Source organism: Diadema antillarum, unplaced genomic scaffold, assembly GCF_040938485.1.
Source record: "Diadema antillarum isolate AM-2024a unplaced genomic scaffold, OU_Dant_1.0 seq00002297_RagTag, whole genome shotgun sequence".
In the NCBI taxonomy this organism is placed as follows: Eukaryota; Metazoa; Echinodermata; class Echinoidea; order Diadematoida; family Diadematidae; genus Diadema; species Diadema antillarum.
The window spans coordinates 15351-39431 of NW_027272919.1; the positions used below are offsets into that span (position 1 = coordinate 15351).

The window sequence follows — 24081 nt, forward strand, 5'->3', positions numbered from 1 at the left end:
CTAGTTTTTTCATTCTTCTTTATTTGTATAACAAGGTTATCGATTAGTCATTTGAAATTGCGTTTTTATGCTGTATAATGTACTATAAATGATGAAAATATATTCAAATTTACACAGTGTTTTCTCTATAACTCATGAATATTCAAAGCTCAAGTCCCGTTGACTACTACATGATTTGTAGACACATTTTAAGTATTCCTTTTTTTTTTCTCTAGGAATGAAATAAGAGTAAAATAAACTCTTGGTTTAATAATGAGATTTATAAATAATATCATTTGTAAATGATATATATAATATATTATATAAACGATAAATAATATCATTAGTACAGATTGTATATGAAATAATCCAATTGCACATGCAAACAGTGTCTATAGGAAAGTGCAGAATAAAGAGTACAGAAATCCTGTTAAAAAAAGTGTCTTAAAGAGAAGTTAAACAATACAAACATTAATATAACTTATTCGTCAAAAAATTCATTGATAACGTTTAAGTAAGAGGTTTATGTAAAAAATAGAATTCACCAATATATCAATAATATATTTATGTAACAAGTAGCAGTAACTGTAAATGACGGAATTGTTGAAGAACAATTGAGTACCTGAATATAAGAACGGCCCAAGTCCATGAGAAAAAATTTACGAAAAAAAAAAGAATTGAATAAATAATTTTCTATTGCTTTTACTGTTTTTGAGGTATTGGGATATTACTCGTACAAATTTGAATACAAAACAGTCACCTGAATTATTGTTTGTTTTTGCATGACTTTGTAAATGGTGTCCAAAGGCGATAATCAAATTTGGACTTGAATCGTTCTTATTCAGGTATTCAATTTAATTTTTTCTGTTGAAATAAGATAGAGATTTGATAGAATTTCAAATATACGATAATGACATTAGAGATTATGTGGATAATTATATGAAATCTGTATTTTCAAACGTGTTTCCTCTGTTGAAATAATAAAATTGCTAACAGAAATAATCTGATAACAGTGCTAGTAATGTTGACATTGATACTAAAGAGATCGTAAGAAAATTACAGCTTCTACTCTAAAAACTTTAGGTACTAGTATAAGAGGAAGGTCAGCAATGGGCGGATCCAGAGGGGGCGCACCGGGAACGTTATCAAGACTGAGCCACGAGTTATTGTCCTTTCAGATTGGGAACACACACACAACACACACACACACACACACACACACTCACACACACACATAAAATGTACACAGTGGCAGTTTTCTTCAATAGAACATATCATTCATTAGAAATGGCGGCCAGACAGCTGTTGCTGATTTTGAACCTTGCCTAAATATAGGCCCTTTTATACAGTGTAGGCCTATACTACCAACAACATACTGTCAACGCGTATCGTTTCCTATCCCAGTTTTTGTTGTTAATGTTTGTTAAGAATATTGGTTCAACTCACCTATTTCATCCAGAAAGGAAAAAATGCTCGCGATCCGTTTTGTTTCAAGTAACAAAAACATGCTTTTCTGTGATCAGTTGCGCCGGACTTTCTGTATGTAAATACAGAAATAATTTATTTGTGACATTTATTTGTGACTTTCGAGTCAGAAATGTTGCCTTGTTCCATCTTTGCACCAGGTAAACACTGCCGTACAGGGTAGTACATCTCTTCACGTGGCGAGCTCCCATGGTCATCGTGAGGTTGTCGAGCTCTTGGTACGAAATGGCGCTAAGCTTGATGAGAAGGACAGAGAGGGGAACACGGCGCTGTGCAACGCAGTCCATCAGTGAGTTTTTTTTTCCTTGACTCTTCTTTCCTTTTTCTTCTTCTTCTGCACCCGGTGTTTAATTGCTGTGATCTTTTGTTTTGAACGTGAACGTGAATTATCAAACAGTCAAATACAAATATTCCACAGATATTACATACGCACATTTTGTCTTTATTTTGTTTTGCGTTACAGGAATGAGACCAAAGTAGTCGAATACTTGTTAAGGAAAGGAGCAAACCCAAACATTGCTAACAACGAGATGAGAAGTGCACTACACATCGCTGTCCCCAAGAATCACTCTTACTGCGTCAAACTACTTCTCCAGTATGGCTGCGACCCAAACTTGCAGGTTGTCCTTTGTGCGTGAGTGTGTGTGTGCGTGTGTGTGTGTGATTGTGTGTGTATTTTTACTAATGATATCAAATATATCACAATTATAGTTTTGGTGGCAAACTCACATTTGATGCCTTACCTTGTTTTACCGTTAGCCCTTATACCTAGTTCACACCGACGCCGAATTGATGGCGAATTGAAAATCGGCGAGCAAAGCGGAAGGAAAGCGTAACCAAACTTGATTAAAGCGTAAAGACCGTAATAGAGCGTGAGAAAGCTTTAAGCAATTCGGGACATTCGGCAAGAGCGCCAAAAAATTTTAAACTGTTTAAAAATTTCAGGCGATCTGTCACGAATTGCGTAAAGCGGGGAGAGCGTATTAAAGCTTATCAAAGCGTCACAAAGCTTATCAAAGTTTTGCTCAAAGCGTAGGAAAGCTTAACAGGGACACCCTGTATAAAACATGATAAAATAGAAAAGGCAAAAGAATAAAAAAAGCAAATAGAAAAACGCTGTGGAAAGTATTCTGAGTTTTTCACAAAGTTTTATTTTGTTTTATTTTCTTTGTTACAATAAGGGTTATTTATCTCACATATAAAATTGATTTTTTTAAACTAATTTTTTTCAATTAGTAAGAAAATCAATTTGTAATGATAATGTGTAATAATCAATTTAACAAAAAATTTCGTATTTTAAAGATCTTTTATTGCACATATCTAAATTTCTAATTCTACAACTTGATTTCTTTAAATTTTCACTCCTGATTTACAATAGTAGTATTATCTGATTTTTCATGAGAAATAAACAAGGTCTGTATCTATATTATTTACAAGCAGATGAAAGACATAACAACAGCAATAACATCAATAATAATAATAACATCTTCACAAGTACACATAATACAAAAATTTCAAAATATTTCAAACTTATATTAGAAATAAACAAAATGAGCATATGGGAGAATGTTCTTATTTCCAGACACACAAGTCTTTATCTTCATCGTCTGCTTCTGACGATATCTGAGCCACTCCTTTTTAACTCAATCAGGAAGTACCACCCCAGCCATTCTTTGTTGCCAGTCAACAGCACACACTGGAGAGACGAAGTATTCTCTGAGATGATCTCTCTGATGTCTGGCATCCACAGAGGCGAGGTTCCCCGTTGCAGGTGGTTGCGGAACATCTTCTCAGTGAGGTCCATCTCTCCAGGCCCCTGGTACGAAGTTGTGCTCTTCATCTTCGTGGTCCACCTCATTGGCTGCCAGCGCCACCCTCTTCCTCAGCAGGTTGTGGAGCACCACAGCAGTCGCCACCAAATCTCTGACGTTATCTACCTTCTGTTCCCGTGTTCCCAACAGGCACGGGAACCTGTTGGCCAGGATGCCAAAGGCATTCTCCACCACTCTTCTCCCCCTTGAGATCCTGTAGTTGCAGATCCTCTGTTCATCTGTCATCCCTCTTCTACTGTATGGCTTCATCATGTAGCTCTTCAGTGCAAAAGCATCGTCACCCAGGATGAAGTAGGGAATATCAGGCTGATTTTCTCCAGGGAAAGGGCATGGTGGGGGCAGCCCTATGGACCCATCCTCTAGGCATTCGAAGAGCTCAGAGTCTGTGAATATCTGGGAGTCAGACTTGTGTCCTTTACCTCCCAGCTCAATCCCGATTAACTTGTACTCTGCATCTACCACTGCCAGCAGTGGTATGGAGAAGAACCCCTTGTAGTTGTGGTAGAGACTGCCTGTGTTTGCTGGCTTCTTAATGGCTATGTGCTTTCCATCCAAGGCACCAATTGCATGGGGTACTGTCACGTGAGTGACTTTTTTTCCTGCTACTCTGATACCGAAAGAACGGAACTTCAAACTGTTTGCATGCAGTTATGTTCGAGTTTACTCTTTCAAATCTTTGTAGCTTTCTCGTTCACAGCATATAACAATACATTGGGCATAAAATATAGTCGGAAACGAATTACAAATACATAACTGGGTTATCTTGGATGACTTGAACCGGTGATCCCCTCAGCTTGGCTCAGTCGTCATCGATGCCCGATACCCTCGTCGTTGACCTCGGCACAGTCGCTTGACTCTTGGAAGCACCCTTTGACTTGGCCACTCAGCTAGACACTACCCTATCGGCGGTCCTCTCAGCTCCTCGGCCTTCACTAGTCCCTGCTAACACGCAAACTCCTGCCTTGACCCGCGATGCCTGAGCTCAAGCGACGACGAGCAGGCAAATGGAGATTGAGCTCTGTACCAAAGTTCGGATTATATCAGCAGCTGGAGCTCGCATCTCACCGACGTGGAAACCCCCCAGAAGAACGACTGCTGCCTAAGCGGAGATCTATGCTGGATGTCTGATTAAAGGGTGTGTACAGTTCTGGTCAAGGTGTAGATTTAGCTTTTAACATTTTGCGAGATATTCAGAAACCACTCTATGAGACGTCAAAGAGCATGCAGTTCTAAGGGGTATCAAAAGTTTATTCAATGAAAATCGGTTTTGAAATGGCTGAGATATCCAAAAACAAGGTGAAACAAAGAGATCCTAATAAAGTTGGGGCATGTCGCCTTTTATTATTAGCACTTTTTTGGATATCTCAGCCATTTGAAAACCAATTTTCATCAAATAAACGTTGAATCCTTCTTAAAATTACATGCTCTTTCATATTTCATAAGAGGTTTTTCATTATCTCACTTAGGAATGTTCAAAACATGAATCCCTACCTCAACCAGTACTGTACAGTCCCTTTAAAGTGTTTCTCCTCGATCCCCTACATTCATTAGCTTTTTATTGCTCCCCTAGCAATAGAGATTAACACTAAAGTCCCTTACACTCCCATACACTTGCCTTTTCATGCCTTTCCTACACTAAAGAAACCTTCCAATCATCATGCTTAAATATAGCCCTATTGAAACTCTACACAATATGCCTAGCCATCGTCTAGACTGCTGTTACATAACATCTTTACTCATGAACTTGTGAACAATAAACTACAACCAACTCCCTAGTGACACTGACATAGCTGAGTCTCGACTGAGCTAGAGAACATTCCTAGCCACCACCTGGATGGGAGCTATTACATAACACATCTATTCACTCAATTTCTATAGTCTGAGTTGATACATAATACTGCAAACCGGGCATGCTGTTGCCATGCTAGTTTATTCTTTAACTTTTACTTTGTCTCATTTAATGTAAATTTCCAGACAGTCAGTCTCTTGCAGTGCAGTTTGACCTAGTGGCTTTCTAGGACAACTTTAAAACTCTAAATCTTTACAAATTCAAACAAATTCGATTTCACTTCACTGGCATCTGACTTCAACTTACCTCACATTGACTGGGCCAAACGCACTGTCCAGCCGTATGCTAGTGAAGCAGGAAAATGCTCTTGCCTCCTCGATGTTTGCAATGACTTTCATTTGGAGCAGATGGTTGGAGAGCCTACTAGAACAGCAGGCGTCACTGAGAACATACTTGACCTCGTTCTCACCACCCATCCAGCTTTCATTGATGATTGCAAAGTCACAGCAGGTATCAGTGACCACGATCTTGTGAGCTTCAGAGTAAGCCGCACTCCTTCAATTACAAAAAAGAAGGCTCGAAAGGTATTCCTGTACAGCAAAGCTGACACAGCCAGCTTGAAGGCAGATCTGCTCAAGTTCCAGTCTACTTTCCTGAATAGCAGCCCAGGTTCCAGATCTGTACAGCAAAACTTGGACTCCTTTAGGACGGAAATCAGCAACCTCATGGATAAACACATACCATCAAAGATGTCTGGAAAGAAAGGAACCAACCCTTGGATCACAAACACCTTGAAGAGAGGGATCAGGAAAAAACAGAAGCTATACAACAAAGCTAAAGCCTCAAAAACATCAGATGACTGGCTTCAGTACAAGAATTTCCAAAAAGAGCTTAGGAGTCAACTTCGGCATAACTACTGGACTTATCAAAGCAAGATGTTCTCTCAAGCAGACAAGAACAACAAAGCCTTCTGGAAGTTCATTAAATCTAGAAAGCAAAAGTCGGTATTGCATCTCTTAAACATGGTCAGCAGCTAATCTCAGACAGCAAGGAAAAGGCAACAGTATTGAATGACCAGTTTCAATCTGTCTTCACCATGGAGGATCGCACAAACATCCCAGATCTCGGACAGCCTACCTGTCCATCCATGGACCGCATTGAGATTTCCGTGGAAGGTATTGCCAAGCTACTAAAAGCCATAGATGCAGGCAAAGCAACAGGACCAGACGGCATACCGGGTAGAATCTTGAAATACCATGCTGAGGACATTGTACCGATCCTCGCCTTCATCTTCCAGCAGTCCCTGGACACAGGAATGGTGCCATCTGACTGGCGTCTTGCAAACATCTCTCCCATCTTCAAGAAAGGTGACAAGAGCATGGCTTCCAACTACCGCCCTGTATCAATCACATCCATTTGCAGCAAACTACTTGAACATATAATCTTCACCAACATCATGGATCACTATGACGAAAACAACATTCTGAATGATGTACAACACGGCTTCCGCCCCGGCCATTCATGTGAGACCCAGTTAATTATCACATCACAAGACATTACATGCTCTCTGGATCAAAAAGAACAGATTGATGCAGTTGCTCCAGACCACTCCAAAGCCTTGACCGTGTCCCCCATGAGCGCCTTCTCCGGAAACTCCAGCATATTGGATCCATGACAGCCTCCTTCAGTGGATCAAAATTTTTCTTACGGAAAGGTCACAACGGGTTGTAGTTGACGGAGAGTCATCTGAATGGGTATCAGTCACATCTGGGGTACCGCAGGGTACGGTCCTCGGTCCACTTCTCTTCATATCTTTCATCAATGATATAGTAGATGGGATCTCTTCCAAAATCCGACTCTTTGCAGATGATTGCCTCATATACCGACCTATCAGTTACCTCAATGACAGTCAGGCCCTGCAACAAGAACTCAGCCGGCTGTTCACATGGGCTGCTACATGGCAGATGAAATTCAATACTGAGAAATGTTATCATATTACATTCTCCCTTCGTCACAAAGCCATCAGAAATACATACACCCTGGGAGACACTCCCCTTGCATATGTACCAGATCTCCGGTATCTAGGGTTAACTTTTTCATCCAACCTATCCTGGCAAAGTCACATCAACAACATCACATCCCGGGCCAATCGGATGCTAGGACTAGTCAGCAGAAACCTATGAAAGACCTCGCAAAGGATCCGCCAACAAGCATACTTCTCCCTAGTGAGACCACACCTAGAATACTGCAGCTCAGTCTGGAACCCACATACAAACAAACACATTTCCCAAATAGAAGCCATCCAAAGGCGAGCAGCAAGATTCACCCTCCAGAGGTATTACCGTCCAGACAGTGTCTCTGCTATGACTGAACAACTTAAATGGGAAAGTCTGGAGAGGAGAAGAAATGCTGCTAGCCTCTTCCTCATGTACAAGATTCAGCACAACATGGCAGCCATCAATGCACAGCACTACACATCACCCATGATTGTTAGCAACACACGACAGTACCATCCCAACAAGTTGCTGGCAATTCCTTCCCGAACCCAACTCTATCGGAACTCATTTTTTCCACGTACAGTAACTGCTTGGAATGGGCTTCCTAAAAACGCCCTTGAAGCCACTTCATTGGAGGCCTTCAAGGGAGCTCTTCCACTCAGCATCTAGACTGAGGAACTGGATTTTTACTCGCACTATATATTTTTAATGCACCAACAAGCATGCACTGCGAATGAGCACCTAAGTTCAACTCCTTAGCACTTCATCCTGACTTATGGATCCTGCTGAGTATCTTCGTAGAAGTAGAAGTATCTCTGTTCAAACTGCTGGGCAAGGGTGCTCCATCCTTCAGTGGTGGTAGGTATATTGAAGACCTCGTCTTTATACGCCTCTACAATGGCCCTGCACACTTCTGGAATCATCTCTGATATGGTTGAGATACCACATCTGAAACCATATGCCAGTGATCTGTAGTTGTCCCCAGTGGCCAGATGTCTCAAGGTGATTGCAAATTTGAGGCCAGCTGACAAAGGGTGCCTGTAGTTAGTCTCTTGCTTCTGGATGACTGGTGCCACTCTCTCCAGGATCTCATCGAACACCTCAGGGGTCACTCTGGTGAAGTTTCTGAAGGCAACAGGGTCCTCTAATCTCAGTTGTGTGTCCAGGAGGCTAGTGTACTGGCCGTACTACTGTCTTCTTTCGTCAGTGAGCCATGGCCTGGTCCAGCAGCTCCTGATGAATGGTCTTCTTCCTCCTGCTGGTAGTTCAACCTCCTCTTGTCTTTGCTGTTCTTCCTCTCTCTCCTCCGCCTCGAGGGCTAGGATGTAGTTATAGAGCAGGGAGACAAAGGTCATGTCTACTTCATAAGATGGTTCATACTCTGGTACATCTTGAACTTCCATATCTTGTTCTTCTGCCAAAGATGCAATGATTTCGTGTATCTGCTGCATCTTTATGTATTATGCTCTGGATCAGTGGCGGGATGCAATCGGGATCTCGAAATTTTCCATTGCGTAACAGAGCTTAACAGAGCCTATCAATGCACAAGAGAGCTTGATAATATATGTGCGATATCTATGTGGTTCATTACTTTATTCTTTATCGATTTTTGTACTGATATAATTTTAGTTGGTCAAGACAAACATATCCGTTCTCCGTATAATTATATGCCTATGAATTTGGGAACCTACAGTTTTAAAAGCTTTTATGTAGGCTTCATCATATTTCTGATACTTATTTGCGACATCTTCATATGATATGACCATGTACATTTGTGTCAAGAATGTTTTTTTTTCTTCTTCCTCAATCAAAAGACATGATTGTATAATATAACTCTTGTTTTATTGTCAATGATTTTGTAATCTCATCATTGAGAAAATGGAAATATGAAATAAATTTGAACTGAACTGCACTGAATTGGTAATGGTATCAGAGCGTTATTTCAAGCGTGATAAGCGCATCAAAGCTTATCAAAGAGTATTAAAGCATATCAAAGCGTCATTTAAAGCGTAACAAATCCTGATCAATCGGCATCAAAGCGTGAGAAGCCGTAGCGATTCGGGAAATAATTTGTCGCCCAAAGCGGGAACGAACTTCGTATCAGAGCGTATCAGAGCATATCAGAGCTTATCAGAGCTTATCAGAGCATAACATATCTGAGGAGATCGTGAGATTCGGCGTCGGTGTGAACATAGCTTAAGGAAAATGACAAGTTTACCTTTATATGGATTAAGTGAATTAAACAATAGTAGCAGAATATATGAGTGAAAGTTTGAGAAAAATCACAGAATCCGTTCAAAAGTTATGATTTTTTAAAGTTTCTGCACAGTCACTGCTGGATGAGAAGACTACTACAGTTTTAATATAGTATTCCCTGGATAGGACGATAAAAGGAAAAAAACAAAGGCAATTTCACAAGATTTACTCATTTTTTCTTTGAAAAAAAAGGTAAACATTTACTCGAAGAGTAATTCAGTTTTCCCTGCCTTCAGAATCAGTCACATCAAGTGCTCTTTTATAATGCTAGAAAAGTGAAAAATGTTGAATCTTCTTCATTATTTTCTCTATGTCCTTCTATACTTGTGATATCACAAGCTGCTGTATTAGTCTTCTCATCCAGAGATGGCGGCAATGATGGAGAACTCGTAACTTTTGAACGGATTGTGCTATTTTCGTCAAATTTTCACTGAATTTTCTCTATTTACATTGGCAATTCACATGTTATAGAGGTGAACCTGTAAACGTGCATTAATGTATGGACCCTAGAAAGTGATGTTGAATGCGAATCTGTATAGTTCTACTGTTGTATCCTTAAGGATCTTCAGATATCCAAGATGGCCGCAAAAAGGGTGAAAAATCCCGTATGTTTCTAAACAAATGTTTAAAAATCGAAAATTTTCATGATTTTACAAGCTTTCGGGGGTAATCCGAACGTGGGTGATTCGACTTTTGCATCGCTAATTGTTTTTAGATATCCAAAATGGTCGCCCAAAATTACAATCTAATATAATCATTTCCTATTAAAGAAGAAAAAGCTTTTAAATAGATTGCTACGTTTACCCCAGTTTGATGATGCAGAATCTGAAGCTGGTTAAACAACTCTTTCATATATCTAAGATGGGGACACAAAATTGAGAATCTAATATGAGAATTTATTTATATGTAGAGAATAACATTAAAATAAATTAATATGTTTACCTTTCTTCGCCGCCGGTACTGAATGCAAATGTCATTGAGGTAACTCTGGCACGCTTGAGGATTTTGAGACATCCAAGATTTCGGGAATAGTACTTTTAATCTATTTTCATTCTTTTATCATTTATATGCACATACTTGCATCAATTTTCTTATTTTGTGCGCCCGTTCTGGCTTTCTGAAAATGCTAAATGACGCAATCGTTATCTTTTCCAGATTTGGAGTCAAAATCCACGAATCAGGTTAAGACGCTCCTGTCTGGTTGATTTCTTACCACTGGAAAAAAAAAATGTATTTGTATATCATTTTACGGGAATTGCAATTTTTGGCTGCCATCTCGAAAATCTAGAATTCATGAAGGATGAAAAAAAAAGATGGAGCATTCAAGGTAAAACTTGTATTTTCTTTCGACATTTAACCATTCACAAGGAAGGAGTCCGTATATAGGAATTTGAGGTTATGGTGGTCATTTTTGCGGGAATCTGCGATGCAACAGTTGTGTCTTCCGCATTCGGATTTATTACCCTCCAAAATGAGGATACAGCCATTAAAGAAAAAAGTTCGGCTGACGATGAAAGAAGGTTCATCTTTTGGCACTCAGACTTTGAAATATATGCAATAAACTGGGAATTACTGTGAAAATAATCTGTATCTTTATCACACTTAATGTTTGAAAATAAGTGTGTTAAGGCATCTCTATTAAACTTAACTCTCGAAAATAAGTATGTTACGTGATTTTATATCATAATAATTTGAATATCTTATAAAATCTTGCACACAGCTGTGTTCTTACATTTTAGGTAATGAAAGGCAGATGAAAATAACACAGCTAAATTATATGTCGATTATAGCTACTCGACATACGTTTCACAGACATAATTACGCCCCCATCGATATTTGCTTCCAAGATACATTTGCTCTGCCGAAAATTGTTCCACCGACATTTTTCCGAAGATAAAACGTGCGCTCCGCCGGCAATTTCTCCACCAAACTCTCAAATGAAGTTTCAAGTGCTTCTGATTCTAAGTAACAATGTTCGCGCTTACATTCGATCTTAAGCTATGATAGTCTATTGTACAAAACATTTTAGTATCACTGAGATGATCCTGAAACAATGTTCTACATTTGCTGTGGCAGTTTTTTTATGTGATCAATGCTTTGAATTACGAATAATTGGTGTCAGCAACGTGCGATTTACTCAAAATCTTCCAAATGGTTGTTGTACCAGAAATTGTTGTGGTGATTAAAGTTGTCGTAGTTGTTTAAAGGAATTTTTAGTGTGAGGAAAAGAAAAAAAAAAATCATCACGTGTTGGTCTTATAGTTATAGCTTTGCGAAAAATCTTATAATTCCTCCAATGTCAAAATTTTGATCAATGCTGAAGGGGTTACTATATATTACTAAGCTGCAGAGAGCAAGGAAAAACAATTTGTTTCATAATTACCCATTTACGCATTACGCATTTCGCCTTCCACGTACTCGAACAATTTTCCCTAAAAAAAACAAAAAACAAAAACAAACAACAACAACAACAACAAAAGAAGTATACACGCTCCAGATACTGGAATGTGGTCCTCTTTCCAGAAAAAAAAAAGCTGCTCGATTTTTTATTCCTTTAACCGCAAATTAAAAAGAGTCTTTATTGAGTGCACATCTTGCAGACACTCATTTGCAATGTCTTATGTAATATCGTGATATGTTGTCCGATCAAACATTCTCGTCAATACGCTGCAAATTGTATTTTGGACCTTGCCGTCAGGTTCTACGAATTCGTCATTAGCAATTCCGCGCTCTACTTCGTCTCCTTCTCTTTCTCCTTCCCTCTAACTCTCTCTCACTTTCTACCCAGAACTAGACGGCAGGCACCAAATACTGTAGCTCACTTTTTGTGTTTTACTAAATATAACCTTATGATATAAGCTAGTTTCAATGCAAAAACAGTTTAGTGTACACCAAAGTAGTTCCTATATATGTAAATCATGTTCTACTCCGGAAACGAATGATAGCTCGGTCATGATAATGGTCCACATTTTTGTATATTTTCTTTTTCTTCTTTTTTTAAATTACATAGGCATACCCCGCTTTTATTTGGTACCATAAAATTGCCTCGTCAAAGCTTTTATTCGTTTTCCGTTTCTTTTTCATAAATACTGATTACTCGGGGCTTACAGCCAAATAAATTATAATAGATCCTGTCATATTTCTCTTTGTTCAACCCCATTTCGACTTCAACCAGTTACCATTGCAATTGCTGTATTATTACCATGTATATTGTTTGTTTTTGCAAATTGTTGACAAGGTAAATGAATTTGCACAATTATTTTTGATGTAATATTCATAAATGACAAAAATGAAAATGAATTGATAGAAGAATTTAATATATCATACAATGTACATATATTTTTTTCTTAAGGCCAGCCTTGAAAAATAAGACAAGCCCTAAAATAGTTGGCAAGAAGGAGGGGATGTGGGTGGTTTTATTCAGGCTCGACATTCGAGCAATAGGTAAATACTACAGCATAATAATCATAAAAAACAGTAGGGATAATGATTTCAAGATTTAGGACAACAAACAATAATTGTTATTGAAATTAGCGGGGGACAAGATGGTATGACTGTTCATCCCCAACCCCCTCTCCGTTGCACTTGGTTTCATGATGGGAAGAAGAAATTTGTTTTAACAGCAACGTTTCCACACCCACCCACACACACACACACACACACACACACACTTACAAAGATTTAAAAAAAGATCACAATGTAGTGTCGTGAAGCAAATGTCGCGTACATTCGAACCAACTTTCAGCAGAACAATTGCTGATGGAGAAAATGTTTTTGAGCAAACGATTGTCTACGAGCGATTTTCGCGTAGCGTCTTCTGAGCAATTGTCGGCAGAACATTTTTTCGGCGAAGCATACGTCATAGAACAGTAAATTTCCCTGATTTGTTTGCTATGCACAGAACAAATTAGGTGACACCGCTCTCCATGACGCCATTCTGGAGAAAGCGAACGACATCACCGAGCTTCTTGTCAGTGCTAACAAAAGTGACCTCACTGTCAAGAACAAGAAAGGGTTCAATCCTCTACACTTCGCTGCGACAACTGAGAACCCCCAGTAAGTTCGTCATTTCCTCTCAAAGACTATGGTGCTGTAAACCGGGTATACAAAAGAAATTATTGATGCCAATTCCCCGTCATTCGGGTGCACCACTATAATACTTGTAATTGTTTACTTCTGAGTGTAATTGCACTGCTTCTCCCTTCCATGAGTTGAATGAGTTTAGTAAGCCATAGTGTAGTACAGTATATTCCCGTTATCCACGCGACAAGTCCTCGGAACAGACAGTTTTTCTTTGTTAGAGTATTGTTCAAGGAAATAATATGACATTATAATCAATAATAGTAATAATTTCTTTTCTTTTTTGTCTCTTCTCCTCTTATCCTATATATTTCCATTGTCACTCACTTTACTTCTTTTACTTTACATCATAATATTCTGTGTTTTTGTTGTATTGCATAAATAACGCTTTATATTTTTTTTTCTCCTTTACGCTCTGAATATCCGTATGCGCCGTTTATATCAGTTTCTGTCCTGTGCTACTTCATAAGTATGTAGTTGCGACACCTGAAATGAATAATGCAGGTGCAATTTTAAAAAAAAATGAAGTTACAAATCATGCAGTCCATGTCATGCATAATAGTCAACATAGGGTGATGTCTTTGAAATCCTGTAAATGGTAACATTCAGAAACAGCTTGCCCTTTCACAGAAATCCATCCGACTTTCCTTTGATTACTTTTAGATATAAACTTTATCAGTATTCTCTAGGAATGAAATCTTGGTGATTATATGACGGGACTATTGAAGTGACTGCGGATTTGCTCTATTTTCAGTGCCACGAGGAAGATTCTTGCAAAGAATCGCCTCCTTGTAAATATCCCCAGAGAGGATGGATACTCAGCTCTTCACCTCGCGGTTGCATACGATCATAGAAGCATCGTCCGGATCCTCGTCACAGAGGTACGATTTATCCACGATTCTTACACAAGAGTGTTTTCATGTACTCGTCAAGATCCTTACTACTAACATCCAACCTATTTTAGTGGCCCGCATGTCCATGTCTTTTCCGTTGGCCTACCTTTTCCAACTAGAAAAGTACTCTGAGAGCCCAGACCTCCAAGTAGCTACTTTGCACCGATGATCTTGCTCTTCCATAGAGATCGGTGATTTCCACCCATACGTACAGTCAGACCGCAACTCCCTCAAAAGCCTTCGGGTATATACCTCGAGGACATGCATACGTAATTACCTTGGAGACCACATTTTTACAGTCCCTCTAAATCTAAACGGCATTATCAATCTACATGATTTATACATCGAGGAAAAGCTGAAGAGTTGTGCCTTTGATGAAATTCGACCACTTGCAACGTTATGGTATATTAAAATGTACTTAACAAGGACATTATAAAACATAAAATCTGCATATTTTTTACTTTTCTTTAGGGCTACAGTAGACCAACGTGATTAACGTGGGAGTAATTGAAAGAGGTATAACATGAAAGAAGCAATATCATTCTACGAAAAAATAATGACTTCATGTTGAGTGATTCTTGGCACGGGTCAGGTTGTCGAATAAATCATTGCGTTGTACAATTATTTTTTGACGAAATTTCACTTTGCCGCGAATGCGCGTACCTGATTGGTTAGTTCCCTCTGAGTGTACAGTTGAACGAACTTTCGCGGAAGGACAGTACTGAGTGATGCACTGTGTGTAGATGTGTAGGACCCTTTGTATGTGCTTGTGTGCACTAAGATATCCACGTAAACAACAACAAGAACTAAGTACTCTACTCTTGTCGATAGGTCTACTTTGGCTTAGAGTTTGTTTAGACAACTAGATGTTGCATTAACGAATACAAATCAGCAATTAAAAAAAATCTATCACTTACTTTGCACATATGAGTTCCTTCGCGTCCTTTATTTTTCCATTACAATAATTATTCCATATTAAACCACTGTATACATCGCTGATACATGTATTTGATGATAACCTGGGAGCGCATGATCATTCATGTATCTCAGATTGCTACACAATAATTTTTACTTAACGAGCCTTTCGATTTTTTTAGAGTCTTTTTGAAAATAACAATACAATGCAGTCGATAAGAATAATGCATGGGCGTAAATCCGGGGGGGGGGGGGATGGGGGGATATATCCCCCCCCCCCCCCCCACTTTTGAAGGAGGGGGGGGGGATGGCCTGTACAAATATCCCCCCTGAAATTCTCCCAAGAAAAAGATGTAGGAACAAAAAAAAAACAAAAAGAAATGTGGTGATATTGATTTCAGCATGATGGATTATTGCATAGCCTATAATCTAGGCGGAGAATGCAGTTATTGTCTTTGTAATTTGCTAAACGTATGATGCAGCGAGATAATTGTCTTTGCCAAGCGATACATCTGATGCGGCGAGACTACGAACAGTGGACGCATCTACCGCGTCCGCTAGGCGCCACGATCGGTGGCAGTTTTTTTTTCCGTATTTATAAGAAGACTGCCACCGATTTAAAAAAAAAATAGAAAACAACGACAAACAACTGGATCATAGGCGGTGTATTCGCGCGCATCCACTGTTCGTAGTCTCGTCGCATCAGACCAGCTGCATCCCCACCTAGGTTATAGGCTACATAGTGTAATGCATGAGCCATGACGTTCGCACGCCCGCCTCGTGACGAGAGCATACTGCTGAACAGTGCTAGCAGCGCTCGCGTACTTCTCTCGCACGCCAATGCATGTAGAGCAATATCGACCGTAATGCATGCTTCGGATGTTGAACTACTATAGTAGCCACACAACCAGATGGCAATCAGCTGCATGCAACCAGGGAGGTGCTCTTCCCACCTCCTTGATGCAACACAGTCTGTAGGGCCATGGACGTAGGCGTGAACGAGTGCACCATGCCGAGCGTGATACGACTCACGTCGAGCTCCGCATGAGTTCCCCAAAGATCTAGATAACAAACGAGTTCGTTAACAGCCTTGTACGAGTTTCAGTCGTAGGAATTGCAACACATTTACCCTCTCCATATTGGCAGTGATTTTGCTCAGTTAGTATAATTCGTTTGCCTCCAGAAAAGACACAAGGAACAGGTGTCGATTCCCATATTTTTGCCATATGCAAGTACCTCCTTTAATCTAATGAACATTGCTTTAGATTAATGGTTCAGACCTATTAACCAGATTTCTTTTTGTTTTCATGGGAGATGTGCAAAAAACACAAGAAAGTTCACCTGTTAACAAACAAACATCAATAGATTAATAAGACAAGTTTATTCTCAGCCAATTTTATTGATATGCAACATTCATCTCATGAACAGAAAATGGATTCTTTAATCCCTAATCAAACAATCCCACAGAAAAGGCAAGACATTCTAACAGTTTGCCAGAATAGTACGAAAAGATTTTCACCTTTTTTTCCCAGTGAATAGGACCTACTTGGAATTGAGTACCGAAACGGATATTGTACCTTACCAAATCATTTTCACACGTTGGTAAGAATGTATAAAACCTGAAGTTGCCGTGATCCTGAATGAATTTTACAACTGTATTTATGAGCCTGTAATGTTGTTCGAAAATAACGTTGCTTATCATGTCATTGTGCTTAGTAGGGGCCAGATATGAAGCCATTAACTTGACAAAGATGGAAAAAAAAGGTGAGCAAAATAAATAGAACTATCTCTACGAAAAGGAAGGGCTGAACTCATTTTGATTTCTGCAAATATGAATGGTGTTTAAATGGTAATAAAATATACAAAAGAATCTTTAAGAAAAAATCTCAGGAAATTATTCAAATTGTCGGCATCATATGCCCAATTATGTTTGAACTTTCAAAGGCTACAGTATGTTAACATCTGATAGACCTGGGCTTCAGAAGTGCTCTGATATGTAGGCCTATGTTGCGAGATTTATAGTTAGTAAACGTTGGGTTGTCTTCAATTAAAGTACGGTTTGCTTAATCTATTCCTGTGAGGTAACTGAAGTTAAAAGGTAAAATTTCCTTCAATACGAGATGAACTTTCAAGTTTTCAATCTCCGCCTATACGGTCATTATATAACCTTGCGTTTCTGATAATGTTTATTGTTTACTCTCCAAAGGAATGGGGTTAGACATAAAAGATATTCTATATGGTCGATTGGAATTACGGAACTTAATTATGTTATTAGAGTCCACAAAGATTGTCATAGAGACACATACGGAGAAAAAAAACTGTGCTTGTTTGTTTAACCTTGTTTGCTTTGTTACTGTTCTATGTTAAGGTTTTTAACACATTATGTACAAACCTGATCTCGCGGAATAAATCTATTCAAGTGAATAAAACTATATTCACCTTTATCCAGCAATTTGTTCTCAATAGTGTTTTGATCAGAGGAAAACAAGTGTGTTAGTTGTCGCATGACACAAGTTATCCCGTGTTACATGAAGAGCTGTCACTATACCTTGCCACTACAACTCGACTTCTGTGGAAACCGTTCTTCGTTATTCTGCCAAGTACCATTATATCCCCCCCCCCGAAAAAAAAGCGCAAGCGCGCGAAACCGAGCACTTTAAAAGTTCAATCGTGTGCAGTGGATGAAGTTGGGGGAGACAAATCATTTTGTCCCCCAAGCAATTCACGAGATGAGGACAAATCTCGAACTTTCTTTATGGAAAATTGGACAACTACCGCCAGAATTATGCACCGGATCGCTAAATTGCAATCATAAATATGCAAAAGCTACTGGGTCCCTTTCGATAGACTTTTTACACTTTTGAGATTGACGTTTTATTTCCTTATATTTATCAAAGAGTGTGCAGCAGATCTTTCACTTACAAAAGCTCCCTCATATGCAGAGGCGTCGATGGAGGGGGAGGGGGATGGTACCCCCATAAAAGTATTGGGGACAAACAGATCATTTTGCTCCTCCTCGTAACTCCCGAGATGTGGAAATGTTCTTACTTTTTTTGATAAAAGACTGTCTAAATATTTCACCCAAAGATGGCTGAATTTCAATTCTGAAAATACAAAATCTCCCTCGCGTAAGAGGGGGATAGGCCTAACCCCTCCCATACCCTCCCCGTTAAATCATTTCTACTTAATACACTTTAGATTGACAGATTTCAAAATGTTTCATCCAAAGTGTGCACCAGGTCTGTTACTTCAGTTTAAAGAAATGCAAATGTTCCTTGGGTGGGAGGAGATATCTAGATACTTTCAATTAACGGAGGATCCCCCCCCCCCCCTGAAAAAATAGTATACACTTCTGGGATTGAAATTTCCCCGGATTACATCATAAATGTGTTTACGAGATATTTGTTGCTGCCAGTAATTGCCAGCAGTTGCGCCCGGTGCGCCCCCATCCCTTAATTTCCAAAGCGAAAAAAGTACAGCTACAAACGGCAGTTTTTGGACTGTAATAATGTCAAAATTTTCAAGCTTGCTCGCTTCGCTCGCTCGCATTGAATCGTCATGCCATTCTCCTGATGTTGCTGCCGGGTAATTGCCAGCAGTTGCGTCCGGTGCGCTCCCCTTATTTTTCAAAACGAAAAAAATATAGCTACAAACGGCAGTTTTTGGACTGTAAGATGTCAAAATTTTCAAGCTCGCTCGCATCAGGGAGGTGGGAAGAGAAACACCTCCCTGCTCGCATTTAATCGTTATGTCATTCTCCTGATGTTGCTGCCAGTAATTGCCAGCAGTTGCGCCCGGTGCGCCCCCACCCCCCCCCCCCTTAATTTCCTAAGCGAAAAAAGTACAGCTACAAACGGCAGTTTTTGGACTGTAATAATGTCAAAATTTTCAAGCTTGCTCGCTTCGCTCGCTCGCATTGAATCGTCATGCCATTCTCCTGATGTTGCTGCCGGGTAATTGCCAGCAGTTGCGTCCGGTGCGCTCCCCTTATTTTTCAAAACGAAAAAAATATAGCTACAAACGGCAGTTTTTGGACTGTAAGATGTCAAAATTTTCAAGCTCGCTCGCATCAGGGAGGTGGGAAGAGAAACACCTCCCTGCTCGCATTTAATCGTTATGTCATTCTCCTGATGTTGCTGCCAGTAATTGCCAGCAGTTGCGCCCGGTGCGCCCCCACCCCCCCCCCCCTTAATTTCCTAAGCGAAAAAAGTACAGCTACAAACGGCAGTTTTTGGACTGTGAAATGTCAAAATTTTCAAGCTCGCTCGCTTCGCTCGCTCGCATTAAATCGTCATGCCATTCTCCTGATGTTGCTGCCGGGTAATTACCAGCAGTTGCGCCCGGTGCGCCCCCCCCCCCTTATTTTTCAAAGCGAAAAAGATATAGCTACAAACGGCAGTTTGGGGACTGTGAAATGTCAAAAATTTCAAGCTCACTCGCATTTAATCGTTATGTCATTCTCCTGATGTTGCTGCCAGTAATTGTCAGCAGTTGCGCCCGGTGCGCCCCCACCCCCCTTAATTTCCTAAGCGAAAAAATATAGCTACAAACTGCCGTTTTGGCACTGTACAATGTCAAAATTTTCAAGCTCGCTTGCTTCGCTCGCTCGCATTTGATCGCTATGCTTTTCTCCTGATGTTGCTGCCGGGTAATTGCCAGCACTATGAGTTGCGCCCGGTGCTCCCCCCCCCCCCTTAATTTTCAAAGCGAAAAAATGTAGCTACAAACGGCAGTTTTGGGACTGTAAAATGTCAAAATTTTCAAGCTCGCTCGCATTTAATCGTTATGTCATTCTCCTGATGTTGCTGCCAGTATTAAATTGCCAGCAAATGCGCCCGGTGCGCCCCTCTTAATTTCCAAAGCGAAAAAAAAAATATAGCTACAAACGGCCGCTATTGGACTGCACAATGTCAAAATTCATGATCGCGTTCATGATCTTCAGTGTAAGAATTAAGACAAGAAGTTTCTCTAAATGATACCATTTTATAGGCAAAATTGTTCAATAATAATCTACATAAAATGTACTGCTATCACCCTTAAACATGTTGGACTGTTTCAAGTCGAATCAAATTGCACCATTTACAACATCAATATGCAAAAAGTTCTCACTGTGGGAGGGGGAAACCCCCCTCCCACACCCTCCCCCCTCGCTCGCATCGCTCCCTCGCATCTAACCGCTCCCCCTAAGATCAACTAGGCCCCACTATTTAGTAGGCCTCCACAGTGATGTCGTACAGGCGGAGCAAGAGCTGAAGTACCACGATGTAGTCATTCAATTATCTATGAATATTTCTTTTTCATACTTGTTTTTTTATAGGAAAAAAATCCCAAATTTCACAAAAAGTGTGCACCAGATCGCTGAATTTGAGGTCTGAAAATGCCAAATTTTCCTCGTGTGGCAGGGGGATACCCCCTCCCACACCCTCCCCCCGCTAGGCCGCACCGCTCCCTCGCACAGATATTCAAACTCAAAGTACCTCCCCTACCCCCCATCATTAAAACGGAACGATGCCCCTGTGATGATTGCTTTACTGACTTAAATCAAGAAAATTGAAGAATACTTTTAATAGCTACAGGAAAATATATACTACGTTATTCAAGAAATGGATATCCTTATTATCATTTTATTGAATTTATTTGGGCATTATTCAGGGCTGCGCTACGTTTTTGAAAAGGGGGGGGGGGGCAAAATCGCCTGTCAGTCAAGAAGAAAGAACATCAAAAGACAAGAGAAACAACAGCAAAAAAGTCTTCATGCTTTTAAGGTCTGATTTTCCGCTGAAAGTCGGCTGACAAGAAAAAACAAACAAACGAACAAAAACAAGAACAAAAAGTCGTCATATTTTTGCTGCCACTTCCCTCCCACTTTGCATGGAAAAGAGTGGGACATTTGATCCCTGTAAAGTGTGTGTGTGTGTGGGGGGGGGGCAAGCTTCCCCCCCCCCCCCCCCCCCGGGCTGCGCCGGTCCGGTTATGGGCTTGTAATCGTGGTGATGGTGACTATCGCCAATCATCCCCCCCACTCCTCAGTACGGATTTACGCCGTTGGAATAATGGTATCATAAGTTTATTTTACATGATGTTAGCATTAAAGGGGATGGCTAGTAACCGATCAGTGGGAATGCTGAGAGATGATTGTTCCAATCCTTGTGGGATTCATTTAAGAGTACGTTATATAAAATCTACTGTTGTGTGAAAATTATTTGCTTCAGAACAGTCTCATAGTCAAGTAATGTGCATATTAATGCCCCGTCACTGACCAGGCACGCTAACCTGGAAACATTAAACTGCACATTACCTGAATATGAGACCATTCTCAAGCAAATACTTTTCACACAACAATAGATATAATGTAGTCTTAACTGAATCCCACAAGAATTGGAACAATCATCCTCCAGCACTCCCACTGATTCCCACTGATCAGTTACTAGCCATCCCCTTTAAATGGTGTGTTGTATTTCAAATATTCACAAACCATGTCAATTAGTCATGGATAGTAGATCTTCATTTCGTCCATAAGTGAATCTCCTCAACCATGCATTCCGTCTCTTAGTATTTCACAAAATCTCGGGTGCTGAGAAGGTCATGCGCAAACCTGCGCGTACGATAATTTTTTGATTTGAGCTCACTAAAGGCGAGACATAGTTCTGGTACGCCTGCAATTTTGTCAAATTCAATCCAAAATGTACAAATTGTAACATTTGGGGAATCTAAGATTCATTTCATTTCATTTCATTTATTTCCAAATTCTCATTAAAATACATATGACACAGAACAAGGTGAAGATAATAACATTACATTCGGTAATAGTATACATGTACAAGAAAAACAAGCACAATGAAGAGAAAAAAAAAGATCGAGAAAAACAAAGAGAAAATTCTAAGAGAGAAAATGGAGGAGCCAGCAGAGGCCATTGGCCTTTCTACGGCTGGACTCCCACATTCTGACATCTAATTAACTTTTAAACAACTCAGCTATTCCTCCTCGTCGTTTGCCAATTCTGGTAATTCTGCGGGGTATTGACCTATCGCAGCAGCATCGTCAGGCGTGTAAAGCCATGTTTCACAAATAGCAATAATGTCTCATTTATAAAGATATAATTTACAAATTAAGCGGTCTCGTTCTTCAATGATCTTGCATTTTACATAGCAAATTTCAAATTCATATACATGAAAAATCAGATTTCACACAATTTCTTTCTTGTAACAACTTCACAGTTTGATCCCTTTTTTGTCTTTCTGCTCTTTTAGTCTAGCGGATATAGAGCACATAAATATAGGGTGAATCATGCACATTATGGTAAAAGCACCATATTCGGTACACATGTACATGATGCCAATACAAGTCATTTCTGATATGGAAGCCACTCTGATTCTGCCTGTGGCGGCCGTGGCGGCCATTTTTCAAAATGGTCGCCATGTGATATAGTAATGCTGTGTATTTTGGAAACTATAAGTCCGGTTGTCGTGATTCTTGTACCAAAGTATAGGTTTTGGGGTTAAGGATTCCAATAAAATCATTATTGAGAGGATAAAACCATGGCAACCTACTTAAAACGTACGGACAAAGGGTCATGACTCTGGTACCAACTTATATGTTTTTTGGGTCAAGGATTCCGATGAATTCAACTGTAAGTGAATATGAATCGTTTCATTCTACGTTTTGACGGCCATTTTGATAAATATGGCTGCCATACAACAGATAATGAATATTGTATATCTTCGAACTCAAAAGATATATAATCACGATTCAAGTGTAAAAGTATAGTTTTGGGGTGAAGGTTTTCAATATTATGATGTTTTCTCAAAGTGAATAGGTTCATCACATCCTTTGTTTTGGCGGCCATTTAATAAATATGGCCTCCCTCCAGTTAAACATGGCTGCCGCTCTACATTCTATTCATATATCTTTAAAACCAATGGATGCCTCTTCATGATTCTGGTACAAAAATATTTTTTTGAGGTTCAATTATTTAAATGGATACATCTTTTCGTGTATACAACCATCACATCCTATGTTTTGGCTGCCATTTTAAAACATGGCCACCGCAGTATATACTATACTGTACGTCTTTGAAACTAATTGGGGTCAATGATTTTATACAAGCATTTATTGATGAATAGAACTGACACATTTCGGTTTCATGTCCATTTTGATAAATATGACTGCCGCACTACATAGAGTATGCACACACACACACACACACACACACATCATATACAGTGTGGCCTAGAATTACCGGAAACGCGAGTTTTCGAAAATATCTGCACATTTGCATTACTTTGATGCCAAAATGGATGATATAGAGTTGTAGAGAATTTATCTAGAAGAAGAATGACACCAAAATCATCCGATTTGGTTAAGTAGTTTTCATTCTACAGATGTTTTTGTAAAGACGGGTCGAGCGTAAATTTCTTAGCTCAATTCAACAAATTTCAACATCGAACAAAAGCCACTGCCTTGGGAGACTAACAAAGAATTGAGGCCGCACATCACAATGTGGAATGCTTGAATAGGACTATTGTCGAAAATTGACCTTCAATTGTTTGGTAGTCTCCGTTGCTGAGCTTTGATAAAATAAAGTAAGAAATTAATGATTAACAAAAACATGTCTATAAAGAAAAGTACTCAACCAAATTGGACAATTTCCTTTTGGTTTTGGAAAAATATTCGCTTCCATTTTCTGAGGGGCAACCCTGTATATATTGTATATACACACTCACTTGCCATATGTATTGTCCCATTGACAAGAATCGTTCACCTATTATTGGTAAATGAACCTCCTACACTGTATGTTGTTGCGGCGTTTAGTTCTTTATTGTTCATTGATTTTTGTTGATTGACCATACCTCTAG

The 24081-nt window shown here is 39.6% G+C and overlaps 1 protein-coding gene across 1 annotated transcript; it reads right to left on the reverse strand.

The window, feature by feature from the left end:
- Window positions 1–3254: 3254 nt before the first annotated feature.
- On the reverse strand, window positions 3255–5483 carry LOC139714495 (putative nuclease HARBI1). The gene is made up of 2 exons (XM_071626196.1): window positions 5392–5483; window positions 3255–3903 (listed from the first exon to the last, which is right to left on the reverse strand). The coding sequence occupies exons 1-2, from the start codon at window positions 5481–5483 to the stop codon at window positions 3255–3257; spliced, it is 741 nt and encodes a 246-aa protein (XP_071482297.1).
- Window positions 5484–24081: the final 18598 nt, after the last annotated feature.

Excerpts from the sequence above, each read along its gene's own strand:
- LOC139714495 (XM_071626196.1), bottom strand. The coding sequence starts at position 5,483 with ATGAAAGTCATTGCAAACATCGAGGAGGCAAGAGCATTTTCCTGCTTC. Across the intron at positions 3,904-5,391 it reads TTTGGCCCAGTCAATGTGAG|AGTAGCAGGAAAAAAAGTCA; the intron begins GTAAGTTGAAGT and ends TTTCGGTATCAG.